Genomic DNA, 13,353 nt, shown 5'->3' with positions numbered 1-13,353 from the left:
ATGATGTGAAGAGATCTGGTGGGACACACACGTACAGGTTCATTTAACAAAGGAAAAAAATCTCAAAGTATATGGTGTTACAACTGGAAAAAAAAAACTAGAAAAGGAGTAACAATAAACATGAACAGAAAGAATGAAATAATAAAAATCAGAGCAGAAAATAAATGAAATAGAATCCAAAAATATAACTAAAGATTTGTTGTTTTTAAAGGATAACTACATAAAATAGATAAATCACAGGCTAGGCTTAACAAGAAGAATGAGAGATATTAATGATTAAAAAGAAGATCAGAAATAAGGGAGTTTACATTAAGATTGGTGATGTAGAAATACAAGGGATCACAGGAGAGTATTATGAGCAACTATATGAAAGCACTGGACAACTTAGCTGAAACTGACACATTGTTAGAATTATATCATTTCCTCACACTGACCCAGGGAAGTGGGTAACCTGAAAAGGCCATTGTCTAGCAAAGAAATCAAATCATTGATCAAAAGTCTATCCAAGAACAAAAGCGTTGGTCCAGTCAATAAAATAGCTCAACTGGATTATCTGACTGCTTTGCCATACTGGTGAGCTTGGAGCACAATCTACCCACACAGTGTGGTAGTTTCAGTGCTGTGATGTCTTTACCCCGTCTCTGTCTGAAAGAACCTTCAATGTGTCTCTGTCTCTCTTTCTCTCTCTGAAAGATTCAAGGTGGTCTGAAGCAGTGAAGCTCCAGTAACAACTGAAAAGAAAAGAAAAAAAAATGTATTGTGGAGGCAAGACAGTACTCCAGGATGGCTTCCTGCTTTGCCATGCACATGACCCAGGTTTAAGCATCTGGTACACCAAATGGGAGTATTATGACAAGGGAGAGTGCTGTGGTATAATATGTATTATGCAATGCTTTGATGGAAATTAATGCATTGCTGTCTGTCTAGTGCATCTATTGGATTTACAGTATTGTCAAATTTAGTACTCTTGTTAACTTACATATGAATGATCCACTTATTGTCAATAAATCAATACTGGAGTCCCCCTACTATTATTTTAATGTTATTTATTCCTTCAGATCTCTTAATACATGCTTTACATATTTAGATGCCAATGTTGAAAACACATATTTTTGCAGTTATATTCTCTTAATTAATTGACCTCTTTATCACATTATAATTTTCGTTGTGCCTTGTGAGAACATTTTATCTTAATGGCTAATGCATAGATGGAGAACCTTTGACAGATGCCAGGACTCAGAGAACAAATTGTCTCAGAGGTGAGAGAAATTCATTACAGTCCTAGACCCATGATCTGAAGAGAATGTCAGCTGGTCCAACCCCTGTGGAGAGCAGTATGGAGAACTCTCAGAAGCCTAGAAGTGGACCTACCCTATAGCCCTGCAATTCCTCTCCTGAAATATATCCTAAGGAACCAAACATACCCATTCAAAAAGATTTATGTATACCTATGTTCATAGCAGCACAAATTGTAATAGCCAAAACCTGGAAGCAACCAAGGTGTCCAACAACAAGTAGCTGAGTAAGTTGTGCTATAGATACATAATGGAATACTATAACTACTCAGCTATTAAAAATGGTGAATTCACCTTCTCATCTTGGATGGAATTTGAAGGAATTATGTTAAGTGAGGTAAGTCAGAAAGAGAAGAATGACTATGGAATAATCTCACTCATAGGCAGAAATTAAAAAAACAAGATTAGAAGTGAAAACATAAAGCAGAGAACTTGGACTAGAGATGGTGTATTGCACCAAAGTAAAAGACTCTGGGGTAGCAGGAGCAGGAGGTGGGGGTTCAGGTCCTGGATCATGATGGTAGAGGAAGACCTAGTGGGGATTGTATTGTTATGTGGAAAACTGGGAAATGTACAAACTATTGTATTTTACTGTCAACTGTAAACCATTAATCCCTTCAATAAAGAAACTTAAAAAAAAGGAATAAAAATTAGGACCACAGAAAATATGGACAAATATACATAAATATATAGAAATAGTTACAGAAGTAATAGTCAACTTATATCTGTGACCTTGGAAGAATCATTACAGTGTGGGAACACAGAACTCCAGTGGTGGGAAAGGTGTGGAATTGTGTCCCTTATTTCATAATTTTGTAAATCACTAATAAAATCTATAGTTATTAGAGAAAAATTAAAGTGATTATAATATTATATTCTGTATTTGAAATACATTTATTTGCTTATCTAAATTTTTATTTATAAAAAGGAAACACTGGCAAAAAACACAGGATAAGAAGCGTACAACTCCACAAAGTTACCCACCACCGGAACTCAGTATCCCATCCCCTCCCCTGATAGATTTCCTATTCTTTATCCCTCTGGGATTATGGACCCATGGTCATTGTGGGGTGCAGAAGATGGAAGGTCTGGCTTCTGTCATTGCTTCCCTGCTAAACATGGGCATTGGCAGGTCGATCCATACTCCTAGCCTGTTTCTCTCTTTTCCTGGTGGGGTGGGACTCTGGAGAAGCAGGGCTCCAGGACATATTGGTGGGGTTGTGTGCCCAGGGAAGTCTGGTTGGCACATCATAGCACCCGGAACTTGGTGGTTGAAAAAAGAGTCAACATATAAAGCCAAACAAATTGTTGACTAATCATGAACCTAAAGGCTGAAATGGTTCAGACGATGAGTTGGGGTGTCTCTGTTTTGTAGATAGTAGGCCTATTTTAGTTATATTCCAAAGATCCCATGACTATACTAGTTTTTTTTTTAATCCTGACATTTAATATGCAGGTAAATCCCAGTTATTGTCTGAGGAGATGATGTCATGACTGTAAAAAGGACCAGAAAGTTGGATGGATCAGGGAAGACAGTAGCTCCCAAATATGAGAAAGGTATATAAATATTGTTGACTGTAAACCACACCGATTGGAGCTGATCTGGGGCCCATATTCAGCTTAGGAGCCTATGTAACCTCTGCATCCTTATAGATCTGAGCTCACATTCTGTGGTCATGAGTAGGAATATTCTAAGCTGCCTCAGTTTCAGGACCCATCTTCCTCAGGTGAAACATATAGTATGTTGTTCATTCTCTCTTCGGAGGATGGAATATTCTCTGCCATTGTTGATCTACATTGAGGGCAAGGTCCTATGGGGGGGGCCCACAAAGAGGTCTGCTGCACTGTTCCTGATAGACATAACTGGTAATAATGGAGAGAGGCATCTATTCGAGGTCTAGGTCCATCATGTCTGTTTGGGATATCAGGACTTCCTGACTAAGGCCTCAGCTGATCGGGTGCCCTGATAGTGACTAAAGAGTCATCATTAAAGTATGCCAGTTTCAGCAAGGAATTAAAGGGATACAGATTGGAAGAGAAGAAGTCAAATTCTCCCTATTTGCAGATGACATGATTATATACATAGAATAACCTAAAGAATCCATCAAGAAGCTTTTGGAAACCATCAGACAATACAGTAAGGTGATAAGATACAAAATTAACGTTCAAAAGTCAGTGGCATTCCTCTATGCAAACACTAAGTGAGAAGAACATAAAATCCAGAAATCTATTCCCTTTACTATAGCAACAAAAACAATAAAATATCTAGGAATAACCCTAACCAAAGAAGTAAAAGACCTGTATACTGAAAATTATGAGTCATACTCAAGGAAATCAAAAAAACACACAAAGAAGTGGAAAGATATAACATGTTCATGGGTTGAAAGAATTAACATCATCAAAATGAATATACTACCCAGAGCCATATACAAATTCAATGCGATCCCCATCAAGATCCCAACCACATTTTTAGGAGAATAGAACAAATGCTACAAATGTTTATCTGGATCCAGAAAAGACCTAGAATTGCCAAAACAATCTTGAGAAAAAAGAACAGAACCGGAGGCATCACACTCCCAGATCTCAAATTGCATTATATGGTCATTGTCATCAAAACTGCTTGGTACTGGAACATGAACAGACACACTGACCAGTGGAATAGAATTGAGAGTCCAGAAGTAAGCCCCCACACCTATGGACATCTAATTTTTGACAAAGGTGCTCAGACTATTAAATGTGGAAAGCAGAGTCTCTTCAACAAATGGTGTTGAAAAAAATGGGTTGAAACATGCAGAATAATGGAACTGAACCACTATATTTCACCAAACACAAAAGTAAATTCCAAGTAGATCAAGGACTTGGATGTTAGACCAGAAACTATCAGATACTTAAAGGAAAATATTGACAGAACTCTTTTCCATATAAATTTTAAAGACATCTTCAATGGAACAAATCCAGTTACAAAGAAGACTAACGCAACTATAAACTTATGGGACTACATCAAATCAAAAAGTTTCTGCACAGCAAAAGAAACCAATAGCCAAACCAAGAGACCCCTCACAGAATGGGAGAAGATCTTTACATGCCATACATCAGACAAGAGTTTAATAACCAACATATATAAAGAGCTTGCCAAATTCAACAACAGGAAAACAAACAACCCCATCCAAAAATAGGGAGAGTACATGGACAGAATATTCACCACAAAAGAGATCCAAAAGGCCTAGAAACCCATGAAAAAATGTTCCAAGTCTTTGATTGTCAGAGAAATGCAAATCAAGACAACAATGAGATATCACTGCACTCCTGTGAGAATGTCATATATCAGAAAGCAAATGCTGGAGAGGGTGTGGGGTCAAAGGAACCCTCCTGCACTGCTGGTGGGAATGTAAATTGGTTCTGGACTGGAGAGCAGTCTGGAGAACTCTCAGAAGGCTAGAAATGGACCTACCCTATGATCCTGCAATTCCTCTCCTGGGGATATATCCTAAGGAATACAACACACCCCTCCAAAAAGATTTGTGTATACCTATGTTCATAGCAGCACAAATTGTAATAGCCAAAACCTGGAAGCAACCGAGGTGTCCAACAAGAAATGAGTGGCTGAGCAAGTTGTGGTATGGAATACTAAACAATGGAATTCTACTCAGCTATTAAAAATGGTGATTTCACCATTTTCAGATGATCTTGGATGGAGCTTGAAGAAATCATGTCAAGTGAAATAAGTCAGAAATAGAAAGATGAATATGGGATGATCTCACTCTCAGGCAGAAGATCAGAAGAGAAAACACAAGTAGAACCTGAACTGGAGTTGGTGTATTGCACAAAAGAAAAAGACTCTGGGATGGGTGGGGGGGGAGTACAAGTAAAAAAGGATGACAGAGGACCTAGTGGGGGTTGTATTGTTATGTGGAAAAATAAGAAATGTTATGCATGTACAAACTATAATATTTACTGTCAAATGTAAAACATTAATTCCCCAATAAATAATTTTTTTAAAAAAGTGTGCCACTCTCTTGCCCTTATTCAGCTGTTGCAGTCCTTACTTTGATTAGGTTAGCTTTGGAGAGACTGAGGGAAGTGTAATAGGAAGTAGATGAGGAGGACATCTACTTCTAAGCAGACACTACTTCATTAGAACTTTATGGTGTCTTTTTAGGTCTTTCTGCTTGCTTGCTGCATATACTGACTCACTGAAGACCACTTTTGCTTTCAAGTATATATTTTGCCTTAATTTATGGATACTTGTGAACATACACTCTATCTCATAAGACCTGGTCTATATCTAGGTTTTGGGGCTTTGTTAGGACGTGAACCACCTGAAATGTAATTAGAGAATCCTATGAAAGGAAAGGTCTCACCCCAGTAATGAGGCTGAAGGGTTGACATTCCACACCTGATGTCTCTGGACACAGTCTGGAGTGAAGCATGCTGGGGTGGTACTTGTTGAGTTGATTAGGTTGGGATCAGCAGATGCAATATCATTTGGTATGAATTGAGAGAAGCATGCAGGAAAGTGGGCCCCACCCTAGAGGTTCCAGGACAGGGGGGAAATATAGGCTTTATAGAGGAAGTGGGAGGTTCCTGCTGTCTTATGGTTTAAGAAGGGAATAGGTAGTTATTGCTGTAATCAAATTATTTGCCAACTGGGTTAACGTTGAAAATCCCATTGTTAGGATTTGCTGTATCGTATACATCACCATAATTTATGTCCTTTGACATTATTTGTATATAACTGTGTCTTATAGAGTAATTAAAGTGATTATAATATTATATTCTGTATTTGAAATACATTTATTTGCTTTTACTCACTCTTTAGATGTTGGCCAATTTTCATACGTTCATGTTTTTCACCTTACTAGTTGGTATCCTCTTGAGTCCACTTAAAGAACTCACTTTTTGGGGCCAGGTGGTGGTTCACCTGTTTGAGTGCACACATGTTACAGTGTGCAAGGTCCTGGGCTCAAGCCCCTGGTCCGCACCTGCAGGGGGAAAGCTTCACAAGGGTGAGGCAGGGTTGCAGGTATCTCTATGTCTCGCTCCATCTCCATCTCCCCCCTCCTCTCAATTTATGGCTGTCTCTATGCAATGAAGAAAGATAATTTTTTTAGCATGCCTCTCCTTTTTTAGCATGCCTCTCCCAATCCATATCAAATAATACTACATCTGCCGATCACAACCTAATCAACACAATGATTGCCACCTCAACATGCTCCAGCTCAGACTGTGTCCAGAGACTACAGGTGTGGAATGACAACCCTTCAGCTTCATTACTCAGGTGAGACCTTTCCTTTCATAGCACTCTCTAATTCCATCCCAGGTGGATCACTTTCTAACAAAGTCCCAAAACCTAGATACATACCAGTTTCTGTGAGAGAGAGCATATGTTCACACATATCCATAAACTACTGCAAAATATATACCTGAAAGCAGAGTTTGCAGTGATTACCCCCCCCAACACTTCCTCTCCACTATTCCAACCTTTGGGTCCATGATTGCTCAACAATTTGTTTGGTTTTGTATGTTAACTCTCTTTTCAGCCACCAGGTTCCAGATGCCATCAGGATGCCGGCCAGGCTTCCCTGGACTGAAGACCCCACCAATATGTCCTGGAACTCCGCTTACCCAGAGACCCACCCTACTAGGGAAAGAGAGAGGCAGACTGGGAGTATGGACTGACCAGTCAATGCCCATGTTCAGTGGGGAAGCAATTACAGAAGCCAGACATTCCACCCTCTGCAACCCACAATGACCCCTGGTCCATGCTTCCAGAAGGATAGAGAATGGGAAAGCTATCAGGGGAGGGGATGGGATATGGAGATTGGGTGGTGGGAATTGTGTGGAGTTGTACCCCTCCTATCCTATGGTTTTGTTAATTTATCTTTTCTTAAATAAAAAATAAATTTTAAAAAAGTATAAAAAATAATTCATTGTTTTTAAACAATTCACTTTTCATTCCTTTTTTGATAGACAAAGTTATGATAAACTTTCTCAGGTTTTGTTCCTTTGGGAAAGTCTTTCTCTTTCATTTCTGAGCTACATCTCTGCGAGGAATAATATTCTGTATCAGAGATCTTTCCCTTTTACTTTTTACTCTTTTACTCCCACTATCTCCTGACCTTTAAGACTTCTGCTGTGAAATCCACTGACTTATGGAAGACTTCCTTATACTGAATGAATCAGTTTTTCTCTTGCTGCTTTACAAATTCTTCATTTCTATTTGATTATATGTCTCAACTAAATCTCATTAATTGTCACCTGTTTGGAATTTTATGGGTTATGACATCATGGATGTTCATTTACTTTGTTTAGAGAATCTTAAGCCACCAGTATACTTACTGTCTCATCTTCCTCTCTCATTTTGTTTTTCTTTTAAAAATATTTTTATATATTTATTATTGGATAGAGACAGAGAGAATTTGAAAGGGGATGGTGGATAGAAAGGGAGAGAGACAGAGAGACACCTGCAGCCCTGTATCACCACTCATGAAGCTTTTTTTGCTGGTGGGGACCAGAGGCTTGAACCTGGGTTTATGTGCACTGTAATGTGTGCACTTTAACCAGGTGCACCATCACTCATCCCCTCATCTTCCTTTCTCCCACTTAAGTCCTTTTCTTTAGGATCTTCCTTGGTGCATAAGTGAGTTTTCTTAGAATTCTTTGGGCTGTATTTTGTCTGTTGTGGTCCCATTGATTAATACAGATGACCTGTCTTCAAGTTTATTCTTCCTTCTGCATGATTAAATCTACTTTTAAACCTCTTTAGTGAATTTTTCAGTCCAGTTACTATATTTTTTAGCTCCAGTAGTTTGTTTAATTCTTTTTCCTATCATATCTACTTGTTGATATTCTCATTTTAATCATGTGTTATTTTCCTCATCTCATTGTCTATAATTGTCTGATAACTCACTGAGGTTTTTTATTTTTACTTTTTTATTGTTGTTGTTATTGATGTCCTTGTTGTTGGATGGGACAGAGAGAAATCTCGAGAGAGAAGGGGAAGACAGGGAGAGAAAGACACCTGCAGACCTGCTTCACTACTTGTGAAGCGACCACCCTGCAGGTGGGGAGCCAAGGATGAGTTTTTATTTTAATCCTTTGTGAAACAAAAATAACCATTCAGTTAGGGTGTTGATGGATTTATGCTCTTCCTTGGAAGGTATCCTGTTTTTTGATATTTTGTGCCCCTTATTGACTGGATTTATTGTCTGTATTTGAAGAAGCAGCTTTCTTTACCATTCTTTATCATAGTGACCTTCACCAGACAGCCTGAGGTAGAGCAAGACAGAGAGTGTGTGCTTTAAGATTGCAGACAAGGACCCTAAAATTCTTTCCCTCTCCCCCATTTTTGCAACTATTACAGAATAGTGCCATCTATAAGAGGACACCATTCTTTTCTTTTTGACTACTGGTCTGAAAAATTGAATTTTTCCAGCTTTCCATAACTTAGAATGAGAAAGAAATTGGCTCTTTGAAGCATCCTCATAATTGTGGGTTAGAGCTTTTCTGTTTCTCCTGTGAGAAAACTTTGGTTCGATATTTAATTGAAAACTCACAGAACAGCATCAGCTGTAAGAGAACGCCTTCCTTTCCTGTGCTTCTAACTAACTTAACATATTAGGTTCTCTGGTCTGTTTTTGTTGAATAGGAAATGAAAATGGAATCTGATATCATATGAGCCATAAGGTAAATTTACATAAATTTTAACAATTTCAAACTATACAATAAAATGGGAATAAAAGCAAATTAAAATAAGGATATAAATCTGAACGGTAAGATCATAAATTAATTGAACAGAAAAAAGACAGATTCAAGGGATTTATAAATAGAAAAAGAAAAATTTGACTCCATGAGAAGAATCAAGCAAGCTTAAAAGTTCCACCTGTGTCAGTGCAAAAGGAACACGTTATTATTTATTTTTCCTCCAGGGCTATTGCTGGGCCTCTGTGCCCCCACCAGAGGGCATTCCCCCCAGCCCGCACCATTTTTTTAAAAAAAATCTAATAGGATAGAGAGAAATTGAGAAGGGACCAGGGAGATAGAAAGGGGGGAGATTGAGAGGGAGAGAAAGATAGGCCTCTGAAGGCCTCCTCTTCAACCTCCTTGCTACAGGTGTGGAGCTGGTTCAAACTCTGGTCCTTGAGCGAATCCTTGTGCATAATACCATGAGTGCTAAACTGGGTGTGCCACCGCCTGGCTCCCCATACCACAAACGCTTTATCCAGTCATTCATTGATGAAAATTTAGGATGATTTCTTGTTTTGGCTATTGTGGATAATGCTGCTATGAACAAAAGTGTTCAACTATCACTTCAAATTTGAGTTTTCATGTGCTTAGGAATGATATTAATGGATAAGACTGTATTTCCATTTTATTTTTCTAAGCAATTTTTATACTGCTTTCCATTGAGGCTCTACCAATTTACCTTCTCACTAACAGTGTGCTAGAATTTCTTTTTTCCCCAAACCCTTCCCAGCACTTCATTCTGTTCTTTTTATATAGGTCATTTTGCTGGTTTGAGGAGATGTCTCATTGTAATTTTGAGCTGTATTTCCCTAATAATAAATGAAGTTGATCATTTTAATAAAAATATGGGCTATCTGTATATTACCTTTGAAGACATGTCTATTCATATCTTTTGCCTATTTTTTAATTGGGTTGTTTGTATTTTTGTTGCTGACATGTGTGAGGTCTTTATATATTTGTGATAGCAGCTCCTAGCCAGACATGTGATATACTAATATCTTTGCCCAGTTGTTATTTTTTTGAATTTTTTTATTTATAAAAAGCATACACTGACTAAACTATAGGATAAGACGGGTACAACTCCACACAGTTCCCACCACCAGAACTCCGTATCCCATCCCTTCCCATGATAGCTTTCCTATTCTTTATCCTTCTGGGAGTATGGACTCAGGGTCATTATGGGGTACAAAAGGTGGAAGGTCTGGCTTCTGTAATTGCTTCCACGCTGAACGTGGGCGTTGGCGGGTCAATTCATACTCCCAGCCTGTCTCTCTCTTTCCCTAGTGTGGCGGGACTCTGTGGAAGCAAGGCTCCAGCACACATTGGTGGGGTCATCTGCCCAGGGAAGTCCACTTGGCATCACAGTAGCATCTGGAACCTGGTGGCTGAAAAGAGTTAAGATAGAAAGCAGAGCAAATTGTTGACTAATTATGAACCTAAAGGCAAGAATATTGCAGATGAAGATTTAGGGTCTCCATTCTGGTTATAGCTAGTAGGTCTATTTTAGGTATACTCCAAGGGGCCTATGACTTTACTAGTTTCTACTTGAGCCTGACAGCTAATATGCAAGTGGTCTCAAGGTATTGTTGGGGAGATGATGTCATAGTTGGAAAAAGGACTAGGAAGCTGGATCAGGGAAGAGAGTAGCTCCCAAATATGGGAAATGAATATAAATATTGCAAACTCTATTGATTTGCTCTGGGACCCATATTCAACACCTCTGCATCCCTGTAGGTCTGACCTCTCATTCTGTTCAGGTTTCACTAATTTCAGGACTCAACTTCCTCCCGTAGTAGTAGGTAGAGTATGTCATCCAACCTTCCTTTGAAGAATGGAAGTTTCTACCATTGTTGATCCACATTGAGGGCAAAGTCCTATAGGGGGCCACAGAGAGGCTCATTATGTTGTTCCTGATGGAGATGACCAGTGACCGTGGAGAGAGGGATCTGTTAGATATCTAGGCCCATCATGTCTGTGTGGGAATCCCAGGATTCCCTTACTAGGTCATGGGGTGAGCTGGTAGTGACTAAGAAGTCATCATTATAGTACGCTGGTCTCTTTCCCTTATTCAGTTTTTGTAGTCCTTACTTTGTCTGACAACGTTAGCTTTGGAGTGGTTGAGGGGAGTGAAATAGGAAGTAGGTGAGGAGGGTATCTAGGTCTAAGTAAAAATTACTTAATTAGGTACTTTATGGTGTAAGACTTTTTTTTTAACATTTAGTCTTGATTTAAAAAATAAATTCAAAAACCTGAATTGAAAATCATTTCCTCAGCCTAGTAAAGAGCATCTTTGAAAAACTTATAACCAACTTCACAACTGAGTGAGTCTTTTTCTCATTAGAGCAAAAACAAGTCAAAGATCTCATATTTATTACTTCTATTCAACACTGCTCCCTTTGTTCTAACAAATGTAACAAGACAACAAATATGGATAAAATGAACCCATACACAAATACAGTGTTATTATTTGTTTGCAATATGACCATCTATGAAAAAAGTGCTAAGGGCTCACGAAACAGCTTACTTGGATATGTGCTGCTCTTCTGTGTGTGCAACCCAAGTTTGAGCCCCCTCACCCACCCACCCCCACTGAATTGAAAGAAGCTTCAGTGATGCAATCTCTTTCACTCTCTCTCTTTTTCTATCTCTTTGTCTCTATAAAAAAATGCTATTTGGGATATCAAAAAATGAGCGAAATTAATGATTTAAATTGGTCAATGGGAGTTGGGTGGTAGCCCGGCGGGTTAAGCGCACGTGGCGCAAAGTGCAAGGACCGGCAAAAGGATCTGTGTTCCATCCCCTGGCTCCCCACCTGCAGGGGAGTCGCTTCACAAGTGGTGAAGCAGGTCTGCAAGTGTCTATCTTTCTCTCCCCCTCTCTGTCTTCCCCTCCTCTCTCCATTTCTCTCTGTCCTATCCAACAAGGACAACATCTATGACAACAACAATAATAACTACAATAATAAAAAGACAAGGGCAACAAAAGGGAAAATTTAAAAATAATAATAATAATAAATAAATAAATTGTTCAAGATACTGCCAGTAACAAAATTTGTCACACTTTTATATTAATGACAAATGAAAACTGAAACAAAAGTTCCCCCCAAAATAAACATCAGACTGCCAAAATCTACATTTCTAAAATAAATGAGATTTCCATAGACATAGATTTTATACATTTTAATGTCTCATTCTTCACAAAGAAGAAATACATTCTTCAGTTAAGAATTTTGTTACAGATCTGATAACACTCAAATCAACATTTGATGCATCAGTATTCCTGGATCTAAAGTATCAAAGATGGAAATAAAGCTACACCAGGGTTAGTGAGATATTCTTCATCATATTATTTATGAAATCTTCCTGTAAATCCTAAGCCTTTTGCATACTCTCTTCATCGCTGCCTTCATCTCTTTATTCCTGAATGTATAAATTACTGGATTCAGGAAAGGAGTGAGAACGGCATCAAAAATAGCAAGAAACTTGTCAAGCTGTGATTTGGGGTGTGGCCATGTATAGACAAACATTGTTGGACCAAAAAACAAAAGGACAACAGTGATGTGAGCTGACAGTGTAGAAAGAGCCTTAGAAGAACCACCTGAGGAATGTTTGCACACAGTAAACAGAATAAAAGCATAGGAAATGAGGAGTATAAAGAAAGAACCAACACAGATAAACCCACTATTAGCAGTGACCATGAACTGTAATCTGTAGGTATCTGCACAGGCAAGTCTGAGAAGTCGAGGAAGATCGCAGTAAAAGCTATCCATCACATTAGGGCCACAGAAGGGTAAATTAACAATAAATGCTAGTTGGAACAGTGAGTGACTAACACCAAGGATCCAGGCTGCGGTCAAAAACAAGACACACATTCGAGGACTCATGATGGTCTGATAGTGGAGAGGCTTACAGATGGCTACATATCTGTCAAAGGCCATGGCTATGAGCAGGACCATCTCTACACCACCAATGCAATGGATGAAGAAGATCTGAACAATGCACCCTCCAAAGGAGATAACTTTACGATTTCTGAAAAAGTCATAAATCATCTTGGGTGAGGTGACAGAGCAGGCACCCAAGTCAATAAAGGAGAGATTGGCTAGTTAAAAGTACATGGGGGAATGCAAGTGAGGGTCAATGGTCACAGAAAATATGATGAGGATATTCCCAGTCATGCTTGCCACATAGAACACAGGAGAGACTACCAAGAGAAGAAGCTGGATCTCCCATGAGTGAGTAAGGCCCAGAAAAACAAACTCAGATACAATCGAGTGATTCCCTCCATCCATTGATCCAGACAACTGGGTTGCCAT

The 13,353-nt window shown here is 38.8% G+C and overlaps 1 protein-coding gene across 1 annotated transcript; it reads right to left on the bottom strand.

Annotated features, from left to right (window-relative positions):
* Positions 1-12,390: 12,390 nt before the first annotated feature.
* On the bottom strand, positions 12,391-13,353 carry LOC103112263 (olfactory receptor 4F3/4F16/4F29). Its single transcript, XM_007521664.3, is given in 1 exon segment — positions 12,391-13,353. A coding segment is annotated over 1 exon segment (963 nt).

Source organism: Erinaceus europaeus, chromosome 16, assembly GCF_950295315.1.
Source record: "Erinaceus europaeus chromosome 16, mEriEur2.1, whole genome shotgun sequence".
NCBI classification, from domain to species: Eukaryota; Metazoa; Chordata; class Mammalia; order Eulipotyphla; family Erinaceidae; genus Erinaceus; species Erinaceus europaeus.
This window is presented reverse-complemented; position numbering and strand designations above follow the sequence as displayed.